General features: G+C 47.4%; 1 protein-coding gene across 3 annotated transcripts in view; it reads right to left on the bottom strand.

Moving 5' to 3' along the window:
• The window catches only part of ABCB9 (ATP binding cassette subfamily B member 9), a 43,012-nt gene that overhangs the window by 2,696 nt on the left and 12,502 nt on the right, over positions 1–27,814 (bottom strand). Inside the window, exons 2-11 of one of the 3 annotated variants that reach the window (XM_075898583.1) lie at positions 25,103–25,804; positions 24,687–24,801; positions 23,453–23,583; positions 22,454–22,659; positions 16,296–16,493; positions 11,900–12,028; positions 9,159–9,347; positions 5,709–5,882; positions 3,722–3,881; positions 108–244 (exon numbers count right to left, since the gene is read on the bottom strand). In XM_075898583.1, coding sequence (XP_075754698.1) covers positions 108–244; positions 3,722–3,881; positions 5,709–5,882; positions 9,159–9,347; positions 11,900–12,028; positions 16,296–16,493; positions 22,454–22,659; positions 23,453–23,583; positions 24,687–24,801; positions 25,103–25,724 — 2,061 coding nt within the window. In that variant the 5' untranslated portion in view covers positions 25,725–25,804. Of the gene's footprint in view, positions 1–107; positions 245–295; positions 2,471–3,721; positions 3,882–5,708; positions 5,883–9,158; positions 9,348–11,899; positions 12,029–16,295; positions 16,494–22,453; positions 22,660–23,452; positions 23,584–24,686; positions 24,802–25,102; positions 25,805–27,814 lie in introns of those variants that run through there. The other 2 variants (XM_075898584.1, XM_075898585.1) reach the window with 2 other exon arrangements.

The raw sequence follows: 27,814 nt of genomic DNA, 5'->3' as shown, positions 1-27,814 counted from the left end.
TGTCCAGACTATGCAGACCTACCATCTAGAAACTGTAACTCAGGTCTCCCCACATCTGTATTCCAAGTTCTCTTTTGCCTGTAATAAACGAAATTAGTCCTACTAACCACATGCTCACTCTCTGCATCCAGGGCACTTGTGGCTTCATCTAGGATTAGGACTGGAGGAGCTCGGATCAGAGCCCTTGCAATAGCCACTCTCTGCTTTTGGCCACCAGACAGCTGGGCTCCTTTTTCACCAGCTTCTGTTGGATGAAAGGAGGCGGAGGAAAACAAGACAAGAGTCAACATGCATCACTGGATACAGATTTCTTTTGGAACACCACTGAGACATAAGACAATGGAATTATCCCCAGGGGGACTAAACAGCAGAGAGATTCATAGATTCCAAGGTCAGAAGGGACTACTGTGGTCATCTAGTCCAATCACAGGACAGAGAACTTTCCCAAAGTAACTCCTAGAGCAGGTCTTTTAGTAAAAACATCTTGCTTAAAAATCCTGAGTGATGCAGAATCCATCATGGCCCTTGATAAACTGTTCCCATGGTTAATTACTCTAGGGCTAAGTGACTTGCCCAAGGCGATATAGGAATCCTGTGGCAGAGCAGAAAATGGAACCAAAATCTCCCAAACCCTAGGCTGGTGCCCTAATGCTTATTATCCCTAAGCTGAAATGGAATGGTAGGGGAAAAAAACTTCACTCAATCTCTTTGGCCTGACTGGAAACATGAATGGTTAACCGATTAATTGGTAGGAGCTGGAGCAGCTCCCCACCCACACAGGCAAGAGGCTGCTCCAGCAGGCTGGAGTAGCCCTTGTCCACAGTAGGGGGCGGGGGTTGCTCAACTCTGTCTGCAGGAGGTGGGAGGGGCACTCCAGCTCAGCTGGGCTGGAACAACCCCCTCCCACCTCCTCTTTAATCAGTTAACTGGTTAAACATTCTGTTTAACCAGTTAATCAATTAAATGAGATTTCACATACCTAGGCCTGACCTTGTTCAGTCCTTGGCTCCTCTTCCCAGACTGCAAACAGGGGCAATAAGGGTACATTTACACAGTGAATGGCCGTGTGTCCTTGGAGCCCAGGATGACACAGTCAGACTCACAGCACTTGCACTACCCTGCTAAAAATAACTGTGCTGACATTGCATTGGAGCTCACACTCTGAAGCCCGTTCCTCCTCCCTTGGCTTCAGAGCCCATGTTCCAGCCTGAGGGGCGACCATAACACAGCTATTTTCAGTGCAGTAGCATGAGTCCTGGAAGCTTGTCTATCAGCCCTGGCATGGAGGCTCACAGCCAGAGGCTGCATAGCAGTACCCTCACATCAATCACTGGGGCAGGGGCGGGGAGAGAGGAACGGGACTCATATAGATAATATAGCCCTGGAAACTGAACTGTGTTCCACCAGTCACAAAAATCACCAAATTGCTTGATGGAGAAATAAGAGTCCAGGGTTTTTTAGCTGATTTCCCTCCCTCACTTGCAGAATATTTACTAAAATGGTTTGGATACAGATCAACTTTCCCTGTTGGATATTTTGTATAATTTCCCCTCCTTTGGTACAAGAAGAGAGGAGAGTTTTAGTCTGGCAGCAGCTATTTATTCTAACTGTGGCCTACTCTGAAATGCTGGGCTCCTCCGTAAGGACCTGTTCCAAAGCCCGCTGAACTCAGTGGGAGTCTTTCAGACCCTAAAATAACTCTGTGCCCCTACAATAGTCATTCCCTTAAAGGAATGCTTGGCCGCTCTATGAAGCACTAGATCATCACAGCATTCATGGTGTTTAAGGGATTGACGTGTTACAGTGATTCCAAAAGTCCTTGCTCTTAGGCTGAGAAAGGCTACCCAAGACTGATAGAGCCATTATCCACAGTCTTCACTGACCAGTTCTTCAAAGGAAGCCACAGCATCAAAAGGCAGTGCTGCAGTAAGTGGCACTACTTCTGCATCTTTACATACACTGTCAGTAGCACTCTGTCCCCTGGAGACTCATTCTGAACAGCGAGGGGAAAAACTTTTCAGTAGCATCTTATAAACCATTACCCTCATTTGTCTCAATGCAAAATGCTTCTGTCACCAACACATCTTCTCTTGTTCCTCCAGAGTTAGTGTCATTTTATTGTTAAGTAGGAGCAGGTTGGCTTATGCCTCACTGCTCAGTTGTATTGCTATTGGGTTGCTAAGAGAATAAGCACATCGAAAAACTAAGAGGCTGTCATTGACATAGGGAGGGTGTTCCAGCCAGGACCAGGAGCTGAATGCACTGAGTTAGATCTAGAGCCCAACCCCATTCTCATAAAAAGCAGACGCAAACCCTCCCATAAGCCATGCAGATACAGGAGCAACAAAAGCAGAGAGCTGTGCATAAAGCCAAATCAGGTGCTACAGTCCTCCCTTGGAAAGATCATTTCCGTGGGAAGAAGACAGTTCAGTCTTCATCGCTCTTTTATTCCTTGGCTTCTCTGTGAGGTCTGTCAGTGAAGAAGTACCAATTAGTGATAATTGTGAGGAAGGTTTGTGTGAGGTCGACACTTACCCAAAAGGAAACCAGGCCTGAGACCAAATTAAGTTCACACCCAGTAAGCCATGGAACATAAAAATGGCCACACTAGGTTAGACCAATGGTTTACCTAGTCCAGTAGCCTGCTCAGGAGGACCGAAAGACTCGCCAGGCCACTGGGCAAGATGTGGAAGGGCCCAGTTCAATGCTCCCAGAAGGGGTGGGACCTTGGGCAGAAGAAATGGGGCTGGGAGCAACCAACCCTCAGCACTGCCATCCCTCCTCCCACCATCAGCCATCAGAGCTGCCCATAGCATGCCATGCTGCACAGTGCTCCAGCAATGATTTAAAGGGCTTGGAGCTTTGGGAGCCCCACATCCTTTTGAATTGCTGGGCTCCCGGGCAACTTCGATCAACCTTGTTGGCAGGTCTGAGCCTGCCAACAGTGGTCAATCTCAGATGCTTCAGCGGGAATGAACAGAACAGGGCAATTATTGAGACAAACCATCCCCTGTTGGCCAGTCCCAACATCTAGTAGTCAGAGGCTTACCCATCTTGGCCAACAGCCATCAACTGCCACTGAGATTTGGTCAGGGCTAACATGGGCTGAATTTGATATCTTAACCTGAGAGGGCACCAGTATGTTACCACCAATCTCCAACACCAGAGATGGGCAATCATTTCTGAAGAGGGGCACTTCAAAAATTTTCAAAGTGGTCTGGGGCCATCTCAGAAGGGGGGGAGCCCTGGGCGGAAGGGGCAGGGCCTTTAAATATAAACAAGTGAAAGGGCTCATACCTCCCCTGAAGCTCCCAGGAAACACAGCAGGGCCAGGAGCTGCAAGCCCTTTCAATTGATTCTATTTAAAGAGCTCGCACCTTAGCAGCTGCAGGGAAGGCATAAGCCCTTTAAATAAAAGCAGCTGTGGCTCACAGCTACCAACCCCCTTAACATGTTGCTTGGGAGCTGCCAGGGTGGCACAAGCCCTCTCAACTGCTTCTATTTAGCTTGCATCTTCCACATGGCTCCTAGGCAACTCATTAAGTGGTAGGGCCAAGAACTGCCACACAGGATGGATAAAAGAGCTGGACAGGCCGAATCCAGCCCACTGATAAGCTCTTGCCCAGACCTGTCCTACATTATCCAGTCTCCAAGAAGTGTTTTGGATACTTAAGGACCATGTTTCTGCTGAAACTGGAGCAAATGAAATGGTCCCTGCTACCTGTATTGTAGCCATTTTGCAATTCTGTGATAAATGCATGTGCATTGGCCTTCTGAGCAGCTTGGACAATTGACTCGAACGAGACTGACGTTAAACCATACGAAATATTTTCTGCAATAGATCGAGCAAACAACACTGGCTCTTGGCTCACCAAGGAGATCTGCAAAAGGAAGGGAAGAAGCAGTCAGAACCAAACCAGAGTGTGAGACGGTTTACAATAATTGATTGCAGTTGGTTTGTAAGTGCAGATGGCAGATTCCATCATTACACCTACACCCAACATGCCTAAACCAGAGAGGATTTCAGTGAGAGCTCTAATCACACGCTACTGTAGACTGCCTGTGTGAACATTGCAGCTGTTCCCTCAGGAGCTCTTAGATGACTCATGGCAGCTGCAGGGCATTCATCAGCCCTGAAGGCCCATTGTACCAGATGTACCTGGTATTTGAATGTGGTGAAGTGATTACAAACCACCTTCTGACTGAACCAAGAAATGAAACTGACAACACAGAAGGGAAATAACACCTTCTTGTGCTTTGTGGTTTCCCATCTGCTTGGAAGTGGAGAACAAAGATAATTCTAGACTGTTCTCTCAGCATATTACTCTATTAAGTGCTGCAGCAGTGGGCCAAATCCCAACAACTTCTATTAGTGATACAGCTGCATTATGGGTGCAACTATGCAGGACCAAAGCTGCCATTCCTTATAGCCCACCAGGTAGTCACAGGAAACCAATCCCAACACTAGCAACATGTAGCAATCAGACTGGAAAAAAGCCTCCAGCTCAGTCTATCTGGTTACCATGGTTAGGCATCATGAACACAGCATGGAGTATGCCATCAGTGCTGGCTGCAGCAACAGTCTAGCAACCAACACAATAAACTCAAGTCCCAAACCATTTATGTCAATTGAAGCATGAAGTCAATATAAAGAGTGCAGTGCACTGGTGGAGTCTCAGAATCAGACGGAGCCTGCTCAGCCCCACAGTCATATTGTGGACGTGTCATTTTTCAATCTCCACATCAAAAAGTTACAGAGCTGCCATTTTTTACTTCCTAAACAATGCCTTTTCCTTCCCGTCCTGAAAGCAACCTCTACAAACTGGAACATAAACCCCCATTTGTAAACCCTCTTAAATTTGCTCTTTTAAAATGTTCCAAACAATATCTCAGAAATTAACATGCAGAGCAACAACAAATATTAAAAGTATATACAACAAAGATTAACAACCTTATCTGTATTACTAACACCACCCCCAGATGATTTAAATGGAAAGGATTTTAAAAATTTACTAATTTCCTTTTCACCATTTATGCCACTTTTTTTTTTTAAATCTTTAGTCATGCAAAAGTACCAGTCAATTTCACTTATGGTTTAGAGTCAATTTCTAATCCCTTGTTTTCAGGTTCTCATGCAGAATCTTAATGTTGTGTATTCTGGGTTGTAACCACTCTGCAGAGGAATGTTTACTTGTGTAAGAAATTACACTTTCAGATTTCCAGAGTCATCTTGGACAAGTCACTTAACCTTTTTGTGTCTTGGCTTCTCTGATGAGGAACATATGCTTCACATGGACGTTGGAAGGTTTAATCAATTAATATTTCTAATGTGCCTGGAGCTTCTTCAATAGAAGGACCCAACATAAAGTATGTAAAAAGCCTGTTTTATACTGGAATATTTAAAAACAGCCAAACAATCATGGACATGGTTCTACTGGTGTTAGGCAGAGCTAATAAAAAACAAGGACAATATTAGGGTGAAAATTTTCTTGGGGGAGGGGAGAGAAAAAAAAGTGGATTCCTCCCTCTCTCCCCCCATCAAAACAAAATTAAAAAAAAAAACCCCACCAGCTCTAGTGTCAGGCATCGTGGAAACGTTTTAGAAAGACCTAAATTATATTTTGAGCCCAAATTGGACCTGAGACCATTCTGTGAATGGTCTAAAGCCCTTTGGTCCAAACTATCAAATGTTTATCAGTAACTCGTACCACTGAGTGCAGGTATTTGTGATCATACATGTTAATAGGCTGCCCATCCAGCAGGACTTGCCCATCTTGAAGAGGGTAGAAATTCTCCAAAATATTGACACAGGAGCTCTTCCCACTGCCCGAAGGACCCACTAGTGCAGTCACTTTGCCAGGAGAGAGGGTGAAGGACACATTCTGTAACATAAAATGGGAGTGACAACCTGAGTATCCTGCCTTTAATAGCATCCATGCATCTGCTCTGCAAGAGAGTACACTAGAAAAAGCTGCTGAAACCAAGTGAAAACTGTGATCTGGCTTTTCTTTAGTGCTCCAGTCCTGCTACTGCTAGGTTGGCTGCCATCAGCAATCAATGCAAGATGAGCACTATGTGTGCCCACTAAACAATCTCCCAGTGCTCCATCAGTCATCATTTTTCCTCCTTACTCCTCTTCTCCCAGCCTCTCCCAAGCCCAACATCTTTTCTTCAGACCCTTCTGTTCCTATCCTAGGCACATCCAAAAGCAAGCACACTCCTTCCATCTCCTACCCTGGCGCAACATAACTTGGAAGTGGAGAGCAGCCAGTCTCTAGTCCCCAGTGGTGGCCACCTCATAAAAAGCACAACCCACTAGTGGCAGCTTTGTTGTTAGTCTCAATAGAGAAGCCAAGGGCTCAATGCACTAGATCTAGAGAGTCAGGGGGACTGAGGCACTCTGGCACCCGGGATGCTTTCTTTGCTGCCTGTGCACTATAGTTGTTCTATGGATCAGCCAACAAGGCTGTCAATCCTACAATACTGATACCAAGGTTCCCTCTAAGCTGCACAGCAGCAGGGCCCTGCAGCTCTTAGAGCCCTGCCCAGTCAGGGATTCAGGGCTCCACCCATGGAGCTGCCTGACAGGGGGAGGGAGCACTTCCCCCTCGGTGAGAGCAGCAGCTCCCTGCTGAGGGCAGAGCAGTGAGTCTCTCCTAGAGAGGAGACTGGCTAGGAGAGACTCACTGCATTACCCTCAGCAGGGAGCTGCTGCTGTCACTGAGGGAAAAGGACCCCTCCCCCAGCCAGGCAGTGCAATGCCTGGAGCCCTGGTTGGTCACGGTTCATTAAACAGCTGCTGGACCGTACTGCAGCACAGCTTAGAGGGAACCTTAGCTGAGACTCATCGTCTGACCTCACCCCTGCCCTTTCTGATTTAACAGGTGGATCCTTTTTCAGGGCCCTCCCTCGACCTACCAGCCAACAACTTTCACTAGCTTGACATGAAACAGAACACGCCCGCAGCTACACAAACACTACATGGCAAATGGGCCGCTATACATATCCCTCCAGTATTACATATATCAACACTTAGAATCTAGCTAATTCTCCCAGACCAAACCATTACCCATATGTCCCACACATCTGAGAGCAGTACCTGGTTCATGGTCTGCCAAGCCATGACCTACAAACAGCCCTTCTGTCTCAATATTATACAGCTACAAAAGGATTTTGAGTAACTGAGCTCCTAAGTGGATTTTTCCAACTAGGCAAAATCATAGGCCTGAAAGACAGGAAAAACTGGGTGGGATGGAAGCAGGAAACAGAATCCATTTCTTCCCGGTACAGTGCATGTAAGGGGTGGGGAGGGATGTGACTCATCCCCACATGACCTTCCACTTGACTCCTCCCTGCCCCGAGCGCATGGCCCCCTTGCTCTTCCCATTATCCACCCCATGTTACCTGGGCAGTCGCAGCTATCCTTATACTGGGCTGGAGACTTTGGCACTGCAGCAGTGAAAGGAGCAGACTGTGGTGCCGCCAGCAGCTCCTCAGGCATGGCTTTACTGCTCTCAACCCTGCCTCTAGCCCTGTCATACAGTTGCATCTCCTCCATCTGTACTGCAGCCCTGCCGGAGGGCAGTACAGCTTCACCGGAGGAGCAGCTGCTTTCTGCTCCTGTCCCTGCTGTGGTTCCTGGGAGAACTCTGCAGCTCAGGGCTCTCCTGGGAACTGCAGCAGAAAAAGGAGCAGAACATGGGGCTGTTAGCAATTCCACCGATATGGCTGTACTATCCTCCAGCAGGGCTGCTGCACAGATGGAGGAGCTCACAACCACCCCCCACATTCCTTCTGCTCCTTCTATGTATTTCTGATACAGTGTACCGGCTATACAGATCTTGCTAGTATGGTACACTGTACCCTAGTGCTACACTTGTGCTGCAGGCTGGCTGGAGTGAGTTTCACCATCCTAGCTGCTACCTCTCTCCCAGGCCCCTGCGGCGGTTGAACCTGCATTGTCCTGATCCAAAAGCCAGGTCAGAGAGGGAACCCAGCACACAGTCACTGCCAGCATCAACTCAATACAGGGGACAGGAGATGAACAATTGAGGGTATGGGAGACATGGGTTTCTGTTCTTATCCACTCCTTGTGTGTCCTCCTCCCTTCCCACATTCTTTCCTCTTGTCTAGCCTCTCCTTTGCCTTTTGTCTAATCAGAGTCTGGCTGAGTCAGCCACAACAACTCCACCTTTTACATCACCATGAGGAGCCTGTGACCAGACAGGCAGCTAAGTGGCAATGCCTCCAACAGGCCAATATTGATAAATGTTTGCCAGACCATGCGTGGTTGAGAAGACGGTGTGCTGGGCCTGCATCCCTCCAGCAGGCTGTAACAGTCAGTATCCAACTTGGGAGCTGCATTTTCTCTATGGGCTCTTCTCTTCTGTCCCTTTGTGCATGTGTGCTCGTGTCTCATTTAGTCTTCATGGGCACAAGAGTGGACTCCAATAACAGCAGCAGTAAGAGTTTCAAGCCACCTAAAAACTAGAATCTTCTCTCCCCCCCCCTACATGGCAGTTAATAATAGTGGTAATATCCGCTGTCAAACAGGGGCTTCTCCTATACATAACTCTTTATATGGTAAGAGTAAGGAAAAGAGATAAGAATTTTATTGTAATAATTCTCATTTAATACTTGATATTTCAAATACCTTAACTGTTTTTTTAATTTCTCCTTCTGTGTTTTTAATAAAAAGCTTTACAAAACTTTAACAGTGATGGTTACAGTGTGAGTGGCCAACGATAATGTGACTACAAACTCTGGACCACACTTAATTAACCCTTGAATGTGAACAAGGGTTTTATTAACATAAGTATCCCTTGTTAGGTCCTACATGCCCTCTATTCTCTGGTGTTTTGTTTAGTCTGGTTTGAAAGGTCTCCAGGGATGGTGCTTCTGATATTTCCCTTGGAGGTTTTTAAGGAGTTAGACAAACGAGTTAGTCAGGGATGGTGTAGGTCCTGGACTAGATGGTCCACTGAGGTCCCTTCTAATCCTCCATGTCTACGACTGAGTGATTATGTTGCAGTCTGCAACTAATTAGTAATTGATCTGCTAGAAAAATGTGGCACTTAATCTATTGTAGGAGGCAACACTACCTACAGTGTTGTGTATTCAGGAAGGGAACGCTGAACACAACATGCCAAGACCCTCACCTGTAGGACCTGTGTTGCAGACCTGGTAGAATAGGAAAAAGTAACATTTCTGAACTCCACTTTACCCTCCACATGGTCTGGGGCCAGCGTTCCATCATTTACCATTGTTGGCTTGCGATCTATAAACTCAAACACTTTCTCAGCAGCTCCTACTCCCTGCATTAATCCGCTGTAGACGGAGCCGACAGACTAAAGAGAAACACAAAACAGGCCTAGGTTACACATCTCCATGTGTCAGGAGTACAGATAAGATCCATTAGTAAATGGAAAAATAACAATCATTAAAAGACATAATTCTCTGGCAAATGAAATTAACATGCACTGCATAGTCATACACTGAATGGAAAGTGAATTCTCAGATGACAGGTCCACATCTAAACCCAAGTTCCCACGGAATACCATGAATGTTGTACTGTGTGCTCAGCTGCAAAAGGATGGGGCCAAGTGTGAAAGGGTCTTTCTCCCCTCCCACCAGTACCAGATATTGCTTTTGAGTGACCTCTGTGACAAAATGGGGGTGCTGTCTGCTCTGTAACCCGATGTTCCCCTGCGCTGTGATGTGTGATTCCCACTGACTCACCCACATGTGTATTGGCCCAGACACCCAGGCCTAGCATGAGCAGATAATACTGTTCTTCCCAGGGGGAGACACAAAGGAAGGGAGGCAGAGACGAACACCTGGCTGGGGGGCAGTTTCTGGCTGGGAAACATGAAGGGAACAGACTAAGCTGGGTGCTGAGGATTGAGGGGGGCAATGAACCCCCTAGCCCAAGGGATCTAAGGCTGCTTGGCCCTGATTCCTGTAACCACATCATGTCTATGCTGTGCTGTAACCTGGAGGAGCAATAAACCCTCTCTATTCTAATAGTTGGCAGAGTCTGTTCATGCTGCTACGGGGGTGCAAGATTGGGGGGTCCCCGATGCACCGTCACAACCTCTCTATGGCTGATGCTTGCAGCAGCACTGACAGCTGGTCTAAGATACACTGTATACACCTGCCATTTCAGGATATGGTCCAACATTCATTATGCAGACGTGTGTCATGGTGGAGTGATAGTTATGAACAGGGCCATCCTTATGACTTATGGAGCCCCATGGGGTACTATTAAACAGGTACCCCTATGTCCACCAGCAGCCCAGAGTAGAGAAGTAATTTTATAATCTTCAGCAAGACACTAATGAAATATTTTTAAAGCCAATTTTAAACTTCGGTCCTGTTGACTAACACAGGAAAAGGGAATGCAAGAAAGGGTGTCCCAGAAAACAAATACTCCAAACATAGATTGAAACCCTCCTGTCATTTTCTCTGTGACCAAGATAAGCCATGCCCATCACACATGGATCTACAGCAACCCCTCCCCTGCTCTGAAATGCACGGGATCAATGCCCCAATGGAAACGTATTGCCCACTTCCACAGGAGAGGGGAATAAGGAAGAGAGGCAACTATGGGTGGGGAGGGGCAGACAGTGAGGCGCCTGGATGAGCTATGGGTGTCTATGCAGCAGACAGTGAGGTCGACTGGAGTAAAACATCCCTCAAAGCGTTGATACTCTTCAGCCTCCAGCACAGAGCTTCCTCCGCCCCCCTGTCTCAAAGCAGATTGTGCAAGAAGTAGCTCTTCCCCGTATCTCCCAGGAGGCGGCAAGCAGACTGAAAGCAGTGCTGGATCCTGCAGTTCTGAGAACAGATGGCAAGTGCTAAGTGTGCTGTTCTTCATTCCATGGGAGGCTCTGGTACCTAGGTGATCACACCCAGCTACGAGCAGCTTGGAGCTGATCATTTCTGCCCAGATTAGCTGAGCTAATGAGGTGAGACGACAGCAGACAGATGCAGGCTCTGCAATCCTTGGGCCCTCCCAGGCAGAATCCCATCTCGTTAATTCCCTGCCAATTTAGCAATTTATAGCCCATTAAAAAAAAAAAAAAGACTCCCAACTAAGCTTTTAATGGACCCGGAAATGTAACAAGTGGCCTCCAAGTCCTTAAATCCTTTGCATAGGAAAGCTTGCCTGGAAGACATCCGAGATTCTGCCCTTCAAGCAATGGGCAGCTTTCTGCTCCACTTCCTGCAGTTGGGTGTCTCATCAACAAATGAGCTACTTGTATTATTTTTAAAAAACAAGGTGGTTCTCCCTACCCTGAGCTGTTCGTTGAGCACTGCTGCCTTCTCAGCTTATCCACACACCAGTGGGCAAAGACACAGATCCCTTTTGAACTATGTCTTACAGAAATTACAGCCAGCTGCTAGGGTACCAGAGGAGCCAGAAAACTCTCAGGAACAACAAAAACACCCATAGCCAGATCCTTAGCTGGTGTAAATTAGCACATCTCTGTTGGAGTCTTTAGAGCAGATTCACACCAACTAGAGTCCCAGCTTCCTGTGTCATGGAGAGCCTGATTCTCAAGTTATTCAATGTGAGCTGTACCCAAATCTGCTCCTTCTGAATCAAAAGAGTTCTCTAAGCAGACAAGAGTGATCATGAACCAAACCACTTCCAGAATTAAATGCAAAACTAATTTCTACTGATGTCACTTTCCTTGACCAAACACCACCCCCCACAACAAAGTTGAGTGGGGGCAATAAAGAGTGTTGCATTGTTTCCATTTTAAATACTTTGGGAGGTAATCAAATATGACAATGATAGTGACTGAGAGAAATAAAATACTTCTACTTCCCCCCTCCTACAATTTCAAGCCTAGGGTGAGAAAAAAAATCCAATGCAGGGGTAAACCATACTCACCTCCATGCAATCTCCTAAGACAAATTCATAAATAATAAACGAGATCAAGTTTCCGCTGGTCATTTGCCCGGATATCACCAGATGGCCACCATAGTAAAGGATACTGACTTGTACCACAAGAAGAGTCAGCTGAAAAATCAAGCATAGACACACAGACATTGCTGGTGGCTTCTCTGGCTCATTCACACAGCTATCCAGAACGCACCAGTATAATCTTTATTACTATAATCCCAAAGGTGTACTTGAGGTTGTGCAATAGATGGTAAAGTCAAACCAGACACTACTGATATTGAAGGAATGAAGTAGAGGCTGAACATCGTCCGGGACTCTGGTTCAGCAACTGGACCATTGACGTTGCTGGACAAGAAAGCCCCAGTACAGAGGTTACTGGCGGCTAGGAGCAGAGCCAGCTGGTGGAGCCACTAGGGCTGCGATCATCAGCAGGGTCGCCCAGCCTCACATGGGGCCAGCGGGCCTACCACAGACAAGGGAGCCAGGGGCACCAATGCCAAGTAGCTGGGGAGAGAAGTCCAGTGTAAAAGCTGGATCCCTCTCCCCCCTTACATTTCCTGGTCCAGCAACTCTCTGGTTTGGAACTGGTCAGGTCCCAAGGGTGTTGAACCGGGGAGGTCCAACCTGTAGTTCAGAAGCATAAACTGATGTATGGGATTTTTGACTCATCTCTTTTTAATATTAATGGCAGATGTGTCTAATCCCATTTGGTTAATCTGAAAGGCTTAGCCATGAAGCATCTGATGCTCAGGAGGTGGTCAAAACAGTGAGAATTAAGTCACACTTAAAACTATAGAAGGGTTGAGGACACAGTTTGTCTCTGGATTATGCTACAGTTCAGGCTGGCGGCTGAATCTGTGCCAAGGTCTGGCCTGAACCACCCTCAATTCTCAAACATCTTCACAAGATACTGTTGGCATTTCAAAGCAGAAAACATGTCATTTCTGATTTAGGATCCAACCTGGAATCAGGATTCAAATCTGGGAATTCAATGCCAAATGATCTGCTCACCTCTTGAAATGTGACAGGTTTGGGATTCAGGATTCTGGGCAGTGTTTAATTTGATTGGAATTGTACTGGAAGGGACAAAATGTGTCATGTCAGATATGGGGGGAAAAGAAATCTAGTAACTTTTAAACAGTTGATTTGTATGGAAAATTAAAAAGAGGTAACTGCTTTTAGGGATGAATATATGCAAAAAAAGCGGGCTAAAGAGATAGGCCTGCAACATACCTTTCAGATCCCAATCCAAAATTCCTCAACGATCACGGGTATTTGTATATGGAGTTTTGATGTGGACTCTAATTCAGTAGCATGTTTCTTCAAGCAAGGGAGTGTAATTGAAAGTTCTGATTCTGAAGAGCCCAAGCAATGGAAAGAAACATGAACTTGTAATGAAAGAATTAGCCTAGGGCTGGGGTGTTTAAGTTCAGTTCCTGACTGCCACAGACACCTTGTGTGACTACAGGTAAGTCCCTTCAATCTCCCTGAGACACAGTCTCCTGCCTTGTGCTCTGATGTTGTATTTCTTTCTCCCACCCTCTGCCTGGTCTATTTAGATTGCAAGTTCTCACTGTGTAAGTGGACAGTAGTGACTACAGCTGAAACTGGATCCTAGCGGGAACAGCTAGTTGTCACAGCGATGTTAATTCAACAACAAGAAATAATAGTTTGCAAATATCCCCTTAACCTCTCTGGGACCTGTGGTGGTTCAGCACCTCTCTGTCCCAAAATCAGTGTGGGAGACTCATAAATCATAAAAGTGTAGGTCAGCAAGGGACCTGGAGAGGTCATCTGGTCTAGTCCCCTGAATGCAAGGCAGAACAATGTAACATTTAAAACAAACAATTAACCTCAAACATGACTCATTTTAGAACAGATTTCCCTGACCAGATTAAATGCCCCATTTGGGTTTAAAGGGGAACATTTGAGCAGAGTTTTCACCTAGACAAAAAATGCTAACTTTTCACTCCAAACTGAAGATGCTAGGAAAAGTCCATTTTCTCTATGCCCATGGTAGGCAAAGATGATATTAAAATTGTTGGAATACAAGTAGAAGAAGCCAGAAGACCAGAAACCTGCCTGAATGTGGTTAAATAAAAATAAATAAATAAACAAATACCACTTAGGTGCATAGGCACAGCCAGCAGCAGTTTACATTTATGGCACAGATGAGAGGATGCACTAAATGGAAATTAACAAGACAGCAACAGACAACCCCCGCACGTGTCCGTAGGTTCACTATGCAGCATCCAGCAGCTATCGGTCTGTTTCAAGGGCACCTAAGGTCAACCCTGAAGTTCAGAATGTACAGGTAAAGTTCAGAGCAAACCTTGGCACTGGAGTGAGCATAGAGCTTTGCCTTGGAGCCTTATATGCTAAACTAAGTTATAAATCATAATGGAATGACTTGTGTCAATCCGGATTATGCGCCACCTGAGGCACGTTGCACATAGGATAAGAGAAGGAGTGCCAAAGCACACACAAGTGTTGCCACATAAAGCCTGATCCAACTCTTACTTGATGTCAAAGACAGTTTTACTGCACTAAAAATAAAAGGGCTTTGCATTTATATAATGCACTTCAACCAAGGTTCTCAAAGCACTTCAGGAAGGTAGGTAAGGCACAGCTCTTTCGTGACTGCCTAAAGTCATGTGAGTCGGTAGTAATGTTGAATATGGAACACAGGCATCCTGACTTATCTCCTACTCTTCCTCTGGCTAAGAGGTAAAAGATAGCCAGTGAAAACTGTTGACTACAAAGTCACAAATAAATCCTTTCTATAAGCCAAATCTAATGAAAACAAATTCCTCCTTTATTCATCTGCCAAAACTTTAGCTCAGGTCTTGGCATTTCCTGAGAAAGAGGTTATTAGAGCTGTGCTAAATTTGTCAGTTTCCTTTCAGACAGGTCCACAGGATCAGGTTTTCTTGACTGTCTTATCCAGCTGGGTTCATGGTGTGAGTTTCGCTTTGGATGACTTCAAAAACTCCCATTCAAAATGGTCTACTTTTGCATCACAACCACATGAAACTACAAATCTTACAGGATTTCGGCAGAATGCCATGAGTCACCCCAGAACTGGCTCACCTAGTTCACAATCCTTTCAACAAAAGAATTTAGTAAGATCAGATCAGTTTTATGTGAAGATTTTGCGCTAATTTGTTTAGTAGTAGAACCCCAGAAACCTAGGCTTGACTGGCAACAAAGCGCTTTTCAAAAGAGAAATTATAGTCAAAGATGTTTTACCCAGCATGTTGGGGAGAATAGGGGATGCCAGTAATGAAAAATGCTGATGAAGGAAGAGGGAGGGAATTTTGGTATGTTTCAGGGGAGGATTGGGGCATGGGAAGAGACTTAGGGTATTCACCTTAGGTGGCTCCACACAAGTGGGTGACCTGTCCTGGCTGCTTCTAAGTGGAAGCAAGGCAGGCAGTTCTGCATGCTGCCTCCGCTCTGAGCATTTGTTCTGCAGCTCCCATTGGCTAAGAACCATGGTCAATGGGAGCTATGGGGGTGTTCCTGTGGCCAGGGGCAGTGCGGACAGCCGCCCAGCCACACCTCCTCTAGGAGCACCGGGGACAGGATGCCACTTGTGGGGAGCCACCCAAGCTGAGCACCCCCTGGATGTGGCACCCCAAACACCCTCCTGTGCCCCAACCACCTGCCCCAAGCTCCCTCCTGCATGCAAACTCCCTCCCAGAGCATGCACCCCACACCATCTGCTGTACCTTAACCTAATTCCCTGCATCACTCTTGGACATTCCTCCGCCTATGAGTGGCAGGGACAAGTTGCCACTTCCAGGGAGTCACAGGGAGCTAGAGAGGGAGCTTCCCAGCCCCATGCCAACCAAATCACAAACCAGACTTTTTATGATGGTTAGAAATGGCGATTTATAGTGCTTTCCATTGGTACATGGCTGGATAACACAGCTTCTCCTGTAGCTGAAAATGGCATTGTCAGTTTTTGAGCAGAAGATTAGCTCTCATAAAATTTGTTTTACAACTTCGGATACCACAAACAAGCTGGCTTAAGTGTGTAATGTGGTAACATGTGCACACGGTGTTTCGAATGCCCTTGACTGAGCTTAATTATAGTGCTACTTGCTGCAGGAAATTGCCTGTGGGATGACACTATTCAAAATCCTTAATAGAAATGTATCTTTGTTTGGAAAGTTAAAAATAAAGCACAGGGGACTGTTAGCAGACTTTAAAAGTCTGTATCTTTTGTTAAAACTGGTCGCTTGATACACCCCCAATCTTTTATGTACAATATATTACAACATTCATATAGCAGAGAATGAACAATGTCAGAATATAATCCCTTCCAGCCCTCAATATCATCCCAGTGACAATGAGTGGCTAATAGAAACAAGTCACATACCCCACTGGACCACACATAGTACGTATAGGCCCAGGCTTCCTTTTTGTTCAGTTTGTACACTTGCTGCAGCTTCTCCCAATACACATTTGCTTCCATATCCTCACTTGCAAAGCTGCGCACAGTTTTCATGGCTGAAATGGTTTCTTCTGCTGTATTGTTGGCCTTTGCCAAAGCACTCTGAACCGCCTTGGAGAGCTTCTGCAGTGAACAAATAGAAGGGTGGGAAAGCAGGATTCTATTTACCAGAGGGTGCAATTGCTTTGTTTCATTGTGCTCTGCCCCACCCAAAGAGCACACCACACACCTGACAGAAAGGGATTTGGAGATCATTGCTCATTTTACTGTCCCTTAGTCCCTAGACTGGTAAACTGGCCGAAAGGCCCATATCCATATCCTGCAGAGGGGTGGTGAGAGGATTAGGGATGTAAAAGTGCAGCCATGTAAATGGGGAGCCAATAATCTCATACTGTATCAGAGGCAGCAGTGTGGAGCAGCAGGCAGGAACTAGTATACATGGAAAGCCTGCTAAAAAGCCAGCTCTTGGGGAGCTGCCTGTTGCCACATGTTGATGCCTCTGAATCAGAGGCAGCAGTGCAGGGTGGCAGCCAGCTCCTGGGTGCACCGGCTTCTGGGGAATTGGCTGCTGCCCTGCATTTAACTGTGTAACTGCTGAAATTTTCAGCAGTTACACAGTGAACAAATTGCACTTTTAACATCCCCTAGTGAGGACAGGGCTGAGAACCAGCGTCCTAACACGGGGTTGGACAGATTTCTTCAGTGGCTCTGGGCCAAGCATGATGATTATTTGTGTATGGTGCTAGTGCTTAGAGGCTAAAGCCAAGATCTGAGCCCATTGTGCTGGTCACTGTGTACATACACATACAAACAAAGACAGTCCCTCACCCAAAGTGTTTACAGTGCAGCCACTCTCCGAGTTACGAACAAGTTACGGATCAACACTTGGTCTGTAATTCAAACTGTTTGTAACTCGTACCCCATTTAGTTACACGCGACCGCGCTGTTCGTAACTCGGGAACCGCCTTTACGACCGCTCCGTGGGAGATTTGGCCGTAAGTGCGAACGGTCGTAACTCGACCGTTCGCAACTCGGGGAGCAGCTGTATAAACAGAGAAGACAGACAAAAGAAGGAAACAGGAGATGAAGTTATCCTCATGTTACAGAAGCACTGAGAGACTAAGTGACTTGTCCAAGGTAGCACAGGAAGCCTGTGGCAAAGCCAGGAAATGAATGCTAGTCTTTGTACTGCTGGGATCTGTAAGCACACTAGGACAGCCAGGAGGTGCCCCTTCAGGTCAAAGCCTCAGACTTAGGGCACAATCTGGTGCCTGTGCATATGCACACTCAGAACAGGCAACAACAATGTGCAAACTTCCCCTATTTGCCAATTATAAACTCCTAGAATAATCCTGGGGAGAGGGCACAGAATCCATTGTGGGGGGGAGGGAGGGCTGACCAGAATCTAGGCACGGTGCCTGTTTTTACAGCATGCACCTCCCACATGGGTGGCATTACGCACACAGGCAGGATTTGCCCCATGTCACTGACGTTGAGAGCAATGAAGCTGTAACAGCACAACGCACATCCTGTGGGCTGTTCTGATTCATGTCCTCCGCCCAGCGGAGGAATGGGCATCTTGTTCTGGAGAGAACTCTTGCCCAGGAGCCAGAGAGAGCAGTGCAATACAAGGCTGCTCAGGAACAATGAGGCTCAGCCAGGTGTGCACACACCCCAACCAGTATTACAGGTTACGACAACAGAGCTGGCAGGGCTGTAGACTCGAGGAGAAGAGCTAATAGATCACCCCAGCTCTTGCTCAGGGGCCAACGTTGGATTCCTCCTTGCAGTACATTTTCTGTTGTTTTGTCCTGTCTTTTTCAAAGTCTCAAGCAAAGTTTTCACGGACTAATAGAACTCTGAAACAGAACTCACATTGAGACTAAAAAGCAACAGAGAAAGTGAAGGTCACGTAGTACTGTGTATTGCACACCACATGGGGGGAAGGGGAATGAATTAGACACACACACACGCACACACATACCCCCTCCCTATAAAGAATATATTCCTTTTATATCCTCATGATCTTTGGGCCATAGTTAAACCAGCATTCCATTAACTCTGCTAACAGAGAAATCCATCATCAAGACAGAAGGCCTTTTGACTGCTGAGCAAACATCTGTTTGTTTAGCCCTGTGAAAGGAGACCAATAGCACATGCAGGCAGTGCTTCCAGTAGGACAAGAAAAGCCCCTCAGGCCAAATTCAGAGTCCGGGGAGAACAGGTGTGACTGGGAGGAGCAGCATGATCCAGTTTGGGGAAGTGACTCATTCCAGGAAGAGGTGGGTGAGTGCCAGCCAGAATTAGACTGAGGGATCTGGGGGCTGCAAACAGCTAATGCGCATTGTGGGGATTTGTATTAACTTCTAGTTCTAACCCACTCTTTAAAATGCAGGGAGACATCTCTGCCTTGGTTACAGTCCCTGTCCTGGTGGAGCTCCAGCACGACTACTGGCCACCGGGGGCCACCCAGGGAGAAGGAGAGGAGAGGGCATGCGCCTCCAAACACTGTAGATGGGAAGGGCAAGGGACCAGAGCCTCTGGGTGGCCGGGGGGGACTAGTGGGAGGGCAGGGAGGAGGAAGCAGGCCTGGCACCTGCAGCAGAGGTTGAACCCCTCCGCACTGACCAGTGTTCCTTGTTCACTCTGCTCCTCTGGTTCCTGGTGTGTGTTCAAAGGGAAGGGGCGGGACCAGCTACTGAACTCACCGCAGAAAGCAGAGCAATGCAGCTGGGAGCTGGAGGAGTAGAGTGAGTTAGGACAATGTAGCTTTGCTTCCTTCTGCTGCTGCCAGTGAGTGGGGGAGAGGGGGAGGCCTGACCCCTGCTGCTGGTGCTAGGCCTCTGGCCATGCCAGTTCTCCAGGCTGCATCACTCTGGGGAAGGGGCTTGGAGAAAGAGCTGGGGTAGGGCAGGGGCAGGCAGGATAGGGCGGGAAGGAATCATGTGGGAGGATGGTCACATGGCCTGTGTCCCTCTTCAGCAGTCGCCCCTTCAGACAGAGAGAGAAAACGGAACAAAGGACAGTAACTGGCCTGTAGAAATCTTGCAATGCAACAGAATCCTAAACAAGTTCTCACCACACACTTTGGAACCTATGTGTTTCTAGACCAGTGGTACATAGATGTGGCTTGGCAAGGATTCCTGTGAGCTGAGCACTTGGGGGCCACTCACGAGAGATTCAAATGTCCCTCAGCTCATTAGCAGTGCGCCCACAGCTCCCACAGCCAGCAGCCTGTGTTTCTAATGGTGATGCACATCCAAATATGCCTGAAGTGTGCATAACATTTATTCCACCCACAGAGGGGGAAAAAAATAGAACATTGCTTGGGAGCCACATTTGCAACCCCCATTAACCAAAAGGGAAACATGACTAATGCATGCCCTTCACACAGGGGCAATGCATGGGAGGCATATGCACTCCCAAAGGCCGTGAGCAGGAGGCATAGGGTCAGGCTTTAGTGGGTGGCCTGGCTCTGGCAGCCAGGGATCGCCCCTGACTCATCAGCAGTAGTGGAGGAAAGTAGAGCGACATGGCTCTGACTTGCTCTGGTCCCCCAAGTCACGGGAAAGGGCAGGATCACTCCTGCACTCATTGGTGGGAAGCAGAGCGATGTGGCTCGGAATGAGGGGAGCAGAATACACAGGCAAGTGGGGAGGGGGGGGAGAAGAGAGCTCAACCAATGTTCCCCTTTTCCATCTGTGTGCAGAATAATTTTTTCTGTGCACTGAGACATGTGCAAATGTATACACCAAAAGAATCACAAAACCTAGTTGTGGGCACTCTGTTAATCAGTTGAGTGGCATTTGAATGACTCCTGAGCAGCCGCAGGAGCATGCAATTTACAGAGTAAACTGGGCCAACACCTGCTGCTGGCACCAGACCCTTGGCCCTGACGAAGGAGGCAACAGCCCCACTAGTTCTTTGAGCCACATCACTCAGGTGAGGGATGGGAAGAAGCCAGGGCAGGAGAAGGGCTGTCCCATTCCTCCCCCAGGGAGGAATATGTGATTCCCCTCCCGCATCAGTAGTTGCCCCTTCCTTACACACACACACACTAAATATATTACTATAAATATAACCAAATATTCATAAAATGTTCAATACAACAAAAACTAGGTTTAGCTAATTTAATTCTTGCATGGGGGGTTCAGAATGTGGGAGGCTGGGGCAGAAGATTGGGGTATGGGAGGGCATGAGGGCTCTGACTGGGGATGTGGCTTCTGGGCTGGGTTAGGAGGAGGGGGGATCCTGGTTTCAGCCATGGGATTTGGATAGAAAGAGGGTGCTGTGGGCAGGAGGCTGGTGTGGGTGTGCAAGGTCCTTGTCTACCGTGGCCCCCTGCCACTTCTGAAAGCATCAGGCACCGGGAGGGGAGAAGACTGCAAGTGGCCCCACATGTTGCCCTTGCCTGCAGGCCCTGCCCCTGCAGCTCTCATGGGCCACACTTCCTGGCGAGCAGGAGTTCGGGTGGTGCCTGCAGGCGAGGGCATCATGTGGACAAAGTGCCAATTTCCCCTGATCATCACGCACCTCCAGTCCAGCGGGGGGAAGGAAGGGGAGTGAAGAGGACTGGAGGGGGAAGAGGGAAGGAACACCATGCAGGAGTTTTAGTAGCTGTAGTCCAGCCCTGGGCTGCAGCCCCTATAGCCTCTGCATTTATCTGGCTCTGCTTTCTCCAGGAATGCTGTGAATCAGCTATTCACAGCTCTCAGGGTGGGAGCTTTAAAGAGCTGCAGGCTATATCACAAAGAGCCACACACAGCTTGCAAGACATGCACTAAGGATCCCTGTTCTCTAGACCAGGGGTTCTCAAACTTGTGATACCACGACCCCCACCCCAGTTGCTTGCGAGCCCCCAGGGGGTCGGGGCCCAAAGTTTGAGAAATGCTGCTCTAGACCAACAGTTCCCAACCTGCGGTCTGCAGACCCCGGTCCTCTGCAACAGTACTGCAGGGGGTCAGTGGAAAATTTTTTTAAAAAATTCCCCTTACCCCTACTTTTATTTTCATTTCTTTCTCTTTCTGTACTTTTCTTTTTTTCCTCTCTCAAAAAGGGGGAGGTCCACGAAATTTTAATAGATTGAAAAGGGATCTGTATGCTCGAAAAAGTTGGGAACCACTGTTGTAGACCGCTGTTTCTCAACCAGTGGTACGAGTACCCTTAGGGATACTTGAGAGAAGACTGGGGGTAGGGGATGGGGGGGGAGGGGAAGGAGTCAACTGAAATTTGGAGAAAACTGAATTTTTGTTTTAAGTTTTACAGCATTTTATTATTTTTATATTTTTTACACCCCAAAATTTTATCACACGCTTGGCTATGATTACGTTGTTTAAACAAATGTGTTGCAATGGTAGAAAAAAATTGTACCCTCCCCTGCTACAGCATCCCTGATGCGCCTGGCCTCCTTCCACCCAGCCATCCTGACCCTTTGGAGCTGAAGCTGGTCTTAGGCACTTGAAAAGCAAGGGAGTGTTTGGGGTCATGGGCTACCATCAGGCCTGCGGACGGCAGGAAGCAAAGGGGCCTGAGGTTCTGGCTGACACTGCCACAATAGCAGCGGTGTCAGGGCCTGGAGCCCTGGGTCCTTTAAAATCGCTGCAGAAGCGCCACTGCAGCACTGTGGGTGGCTCTTAGGGGTGGTTGGTGAGGCAGGGGTGCCACATGGCATGCTCCAAGCAGCACTGAGGGGTCAGGCACTGCAGAGGACCAGCTGCTCTTGGCCTCACACCTTCCACCTGAGGCACTGTGCATGGTGCTCTCCCTCCCCCCCCTCCCCTCGACCTTACCCAGGAGCCTGGCATGGCTATTGGTTCCCCAGGCCACCTAACCTTACAGGCAGGCCTGATCTCTGCTCTTGGCAGCAACACTGGAGGGGAGGCAGTTTACTCGCTGCTCACCCCCTATATCTCCCTACAGTAAGGGCAAAGGAGGAAGAAGCAGCCAGCAGCCAGAGCCCAGCCTAGTCTCAAGTCACAAAGCCAGCCTTGCTCTTAGAGGTTGCTAAGCCCATGGAAGAGTCCTGCTTTGTAGGGGAGGCAGAGGGACTTGTCATAAATTAAAGGCCTGAGCAATACGCTTGCCTTGTAATATTTCCCATAGAGGTCAGACACCAGCATGATGATAGGGAAGCCCATGAAGGTCACCAGAGAAAGCTGCCACGACAGGCTGAACATGAAGACAATCACGCCCGTTGCCTTGACCCCATTGCGTAGGAAGATGTTAATGTTCTGGGACACTAGGTCACTCACTATCGTTGTGTCCGAGGTCAGCCGGGAGATGATGTCCCCTGCAAGGCAGGCAAAGGGAACAGAGTAGAGAACTCATCAGTGTTTCAGGAATCACAACTCCATACCTGCACAGTCAGAGAGTGACTGCATGTGCTGTGAGTCTAACTCGAGGAGCAAGAGGAATTGAGAAAGAAATGTGCATAGATCAAGGACTTGGGGGATGCAGCCATTCTTGAAGAGTGGTGGACAGTGTTTCCTGTAAGTTGTGCACTTGTGCGGCCACTCAGGAGATATTGCAACGTCGTCCAGTTGATTAGCAAAACACCCACAGCTCGATTTTGTGTTTCTGCCAGTGGTACACATTTGCACATGCCTTGGTGCACAAAACAAAAAATTTATTCCACATAGGGATGGAAAAAATCTGCACATGCATGAAAAAGATCAGAGGGAACATTGGTCACAGACCCTTTCAGATCTAGGCTCCCAGTTCAAATCCCCTTCAGGTGAATAGTGACAGCTGTTACCACCCACTGGCAGTTTGATGGGTATATTGAAACAAGTTTGTCAGGTCTCAGTCAAGGTGAGAACACCACAAAAGTTTAGCAGGGCCCAAGTGAGAAATGGGCCACAGACACTGAACCATTCTGACATTCCACAAATCCGGGCATTTTGCTGGCTGTAAATGTCTGGAGGACGTTTGTCTGCCACCGAACATACTTACAGCCTCATATCTTGAGAAACAAAGTAAACGTGGAGTCGCAAGCACTCTTGCCTGCCAGAGATTATCATTCCACAAGGATTAGACTGAAATGCTGAAAGAGAGACTTATCTCCTGAATGGAGAGAAACCAACCTGTGCGATTCTCATCAAAGAAACTTGTCTCTTGAACAACCAGTGACTTGAAGAGGCAGTTGCGGAGTCGAATATTCAGTCTGGCAAATATGAGTGTAAAAATGCCACCCCGGATACCTGCAGCAAATGAGCTAATTGCAGATAAGAGACGTTAAATAACGATGTTCATAACATCCACTCCTTAGCACATCCAAGACAGACATATCAAAACAGGGGCCCCATGATAATACTTTGTACTGACCATGCCTTTCATTCAAGGATCTCAAAGAGCTGCTCAGACAACAAATTTAGCCTGACAACACCCTCCACCCCCAAGATGAATTGCATTATCCCATCTTTACAGATCGGGGAAAAGTGCAAAACTGGCCTGCCACATCAGCGACATTCTCAGATATGTGCTACTGCTATTAGACAACACTTCTACTGTATATTAACACCCAGCATCCTGTTTTAGACAACACCCATCTGTCAGGCGTAGAAACAAGACACTTGAGCAAGAAACTTGTGTTACAAAACCCAGAATCAGGCTGATTTAACCCAGCTCTCATACAAACTAATGTTAAGCAAAAAACAAAACAAAACCCCTTTCAGTCGAGGCCTAGCCCCTTTCAGTTTCAGATGGAAACTATGAAAAACTCCATGTAATTTCTACTGGAAAGCAGGGTGCATATGGCCATTTTAGTCTAGAGCTCATTCACCCCTGAACTCCACCTGACCAAGGTTCGTTTTGGTTAACACAGCTTTGTGGCCCTACGGCTATCAAGTTGTATCTGCCAGTTTTGTGCAACTGTCAACAGGGAAGACTCAAGGATGGGCCAAAACTCTGAATCTCCCTGTCCGCAGCAGGACATCTGAAAAATAAAACAATCAAGTTTTTAAGATGTTTCTTTCGCTGCTCCCTCTTAAGTCTGTAAAAACTGTAACAAAGTCGCGGCCATCTAAGGCTTCATAGCTGTCATTCTGCTGCCACACCGTGGGCACTCGGAACGGTGCAGAAGGAGAAGGAATCTTCTCTACCTCTTGGTCCACAAAGACAACCCCTGCTAGCTGAGCCAAAGGAGAATGTGGTTAGCAACTTAGCCCATGCAACACATGGCTGAGAAGTTCCTAATCCATCAAGCAGAGGGGCTGTGGCTCATAATTGCTAGCCTGCTCATAACAATACTATGAAAAATTTAAACCCCAACATAATAAACTTCTGATAATTTTTGCATCAGTTATCTCTTGCAGTTACCTTCCTATAGCAAGAAGCGACATAATCACCACTGCAGTGGAGAACTGATCCATGCTTTTTTGGATGACTATTCCATCAATCGCCAGGCCAGTATAATAAGGAAGGAATGTTTCTCCTGTATGGGAGAAGCATAAAAGAAGAGGGAATAGAACAAGGGGCAAGGTTTTAAACACAGAGCTATGGGGTAAAGCAAATGTTAGCAGTGGAGTTGAATTGGTTTCTGGGAACCATAAGATCTTTTGAAGGTGTTTCCAGCCTTGATAATCTAGGTTTGAGACAAAGATTAAGAGGCTGTTTTTTAAACCAAATATTTGGATTTCATCAGGGTGGATAGGTGTTTTTTTTATAGAACTGATATTAAGAGAAAACATGGAATTTGGATCTTGGCACTGTCCCTTTAAGGTCTGTTCACTCACCCAAAGCAGCAATCAGGAGGAAGAAGGTGGCTATTCCAAGGAAGAGCGCATCTGGTTTGGTATAAGACAGCAGCTTATGGATAGTGGCTCCTGACGCCTCTTCCCTCTTTTCCTGCGCAGTCACAGGGCAGTCACATATCTCCTCGGCTTCTGCCCTGGACTCTGAACTGACCCCCAAGGTCTCCCTGGAGGATGTCACGGAAGATAGCAGCTGCCATAGGCAGAAAGTTGCAGCCAGTGACACATACGTCCATGCAAACATGCTCCAAAACCAGGGGTCTTTAATGGTCTTCCTTACCTCCGAGTAGAGCAGCAGTTTGACCAGAGCATAAATCCCCACTAGCAGGCAGACCAAGGTGATGAAGGTCCGGGATGCTTTCAGACATCTGGGGCCATAGGTTGAATTCTTGGCAACCCCAATGGCAATGCCAAGCAGAAAACAGCTCCTATACAGACATGCTCCCCAGAGGTCCAACGTGGAATTAAAGACATTGAAGTGCTTCAGATCCTGGACAATGTCCTGGCCGCTGTGGCTGTGCACATAGAGCAGCGTGGTCACAAGCATGTCCACACCGATGAACGTGAGGGTGCTAGCCACAGCCTTCCAGACTCTCATCTTCATCTGACTCTTGGGTGAGATAGATTGCAGTTTGAGGCAGTGAAACCCCTAGTTCAAGGTAAAAGCTTCCATGTTTGTTCTTCCTGGGAAGGGGAAAAGGAACAACATGAGAGTATGAATTACTTTTATGAAATGGTATAGAGGGGAACAGGGCCCTGTGGAGCATAAGGAGGTAAAAGGGTAACTGGTTACCTGGAGAGCACTGCCTTACCAGCATGCTTACCAGGGTAACTGGTTAACCGGCACCTCTTGGCTGGGACCACCACCCTACACATAAAGGGATGCTCCAGTGGCTGCCTGCTGAGAGCGCGCCACAGTGGGCCAGTTAATGGGTTAAACATTATAAATGGGGTTTTACATCCCTAGCGGAGCATTGTGCTTTTGTTTCATGTGTGAGCTCTGGCCCTCTCTGATTGGGGAGATCTACCAGATCTTCCCTCACCTCCCAAATCAGGTTATCCCAGGGCACTGGCAGCATGAGTGACCACAGCTGTACAATACAGCTTCTTGCGGGCCTGAGTTTGAGCCTGCTTAGGGCCTGGAATTATTTCTAGGCTGCAGGTAGCATCCTGGGATCAGGAGCGGCCCGAGGTGGGCTGTGGCAGCTGGTGCCCCAGGCGGAAGGCGCAATCGGCTGCACGGCCGTCAATAGGCCATCAATGGGGTGATGTCATCATCGGGCGCCCCAGGCGCCCCGTGACGTCAGCATCGGGCACCGTTGAAGGCGGCGCCCTAGGCGACAGCCGAGTTGGCCTATAGTCGCAGGCTGCCCCTGCCTGGGATGTTTTCAGCTACTCTCTGCAGTTCTGGATCAGCTCAATTCTCAACACCATGAAGTTAACAACAGGCTTTAGAAGATTCCCCAGAACATGATTTCAAGCCCATTGTTCTGCAATGCCTCTGCAATGCCTCTCCATTTCTCCCCAGGAACACTGTGGGGTAAAGGGAAACCATCAAGTTGGCATGCACCATTCCAAATCCGCCCGCCCTGTCAAAACTAAATTTATTCATGTTTCTTGGACAGATCAGGTCCCTGAAGCCAGAGCTGCTGCATTCTAAGACCCAGGGGACAATCAGCTCTCTGAACACAAGGTGGGTGAGCAAGAGGGAGTGTTGACCCACACCTCTGCTACGAGCCCCCACTGCAAACCAGCAAAAAAGAGGTCCAAGCTCTTTGCACACACACAAAAAGAGCTTTTTCCTATGATTCAGAAGGGGTTTGCCGCAAGAGGCAGAAGCAGATGGTGGTGATTAGGAATCAGACAGATGGACAGATCTCAGTTTCTAGACACTGAAAAAGTCACTCCACCCAACACTGAGGGTTACCAGATGGTTTCAACAAAAATATCCAACAGACTTGACAATACATCACAGCCTACATTACATCATATTTAGAAAATACCAGACATTTATATTTTCCCAATTTGTTTCCCGAACAGAAAGCTCAAATACTGGTCTGTCCAGTTCAAAACCAAACAGCTGGCAACCCACCAACACCCATGGCTGGTTATTGTCCAGGGCAGTATGGAAGTGTAAGGTGTATCAACGTGATAATGCAGTAGCGAGCAAACAAAAGGAAAGATAGAAAAACTGCTTGAGGGTGCCAGCAGCCCACAGATTATGTAAGCAATGACAGGGCACTTATCTGGCCCTTTTTATTTCACTCCTGCTTTCCAAAGGAATGCAGAGAACATTATTCCCATTTTACAGATGGGCACTCGGGCCAAAAATATTTTCTTCCCTTGGTTACTAATAGTACACTAGCTTCAAATCAGGCAGCACCTAAAAAGTCTATTCTACTTTCATTACTGATGCTGTATTAGTCTGTAACTTTAAAAAAAGAAGCAGCTTAAATAATGAGTGGTCCTGTAGCACTTTAGAGACTGTCTCTATTTGTGTTAGTTTCTGATGTGCTACAGGACTACTCTTAGTTTAAGATTTTTTTAAAAATTCAGATGCTGTTTATTCTTGGTGCTTCTCAATGAAAATAAATGGGTAAGATCCAGTGTGACCCTGCTCGCTCCTGTCCTTGGTTTCATTCCTTGAGGGTCCTGCATTACCCAAACTTGCGGTAGCAACAGTGGCAGCCAGGT

The sequence above is a fragment of the Pelodiscus sinensis genome, chromosome 15, assembly GCF_049634645.1.
Source record: "Pelodiscus sinensis isolate JC-2024 chromosome 15, ASM4963464v1, whole genome shotgun sequence".
NCBI lineage: Eukaryota > Metazoa > Chordata > Testudines > Trionychidae > Pelodiscus > Pelodiscus sinensis.
This window is presented reverse-complemented; position numbering and strand designations above follow the sequence as displayed.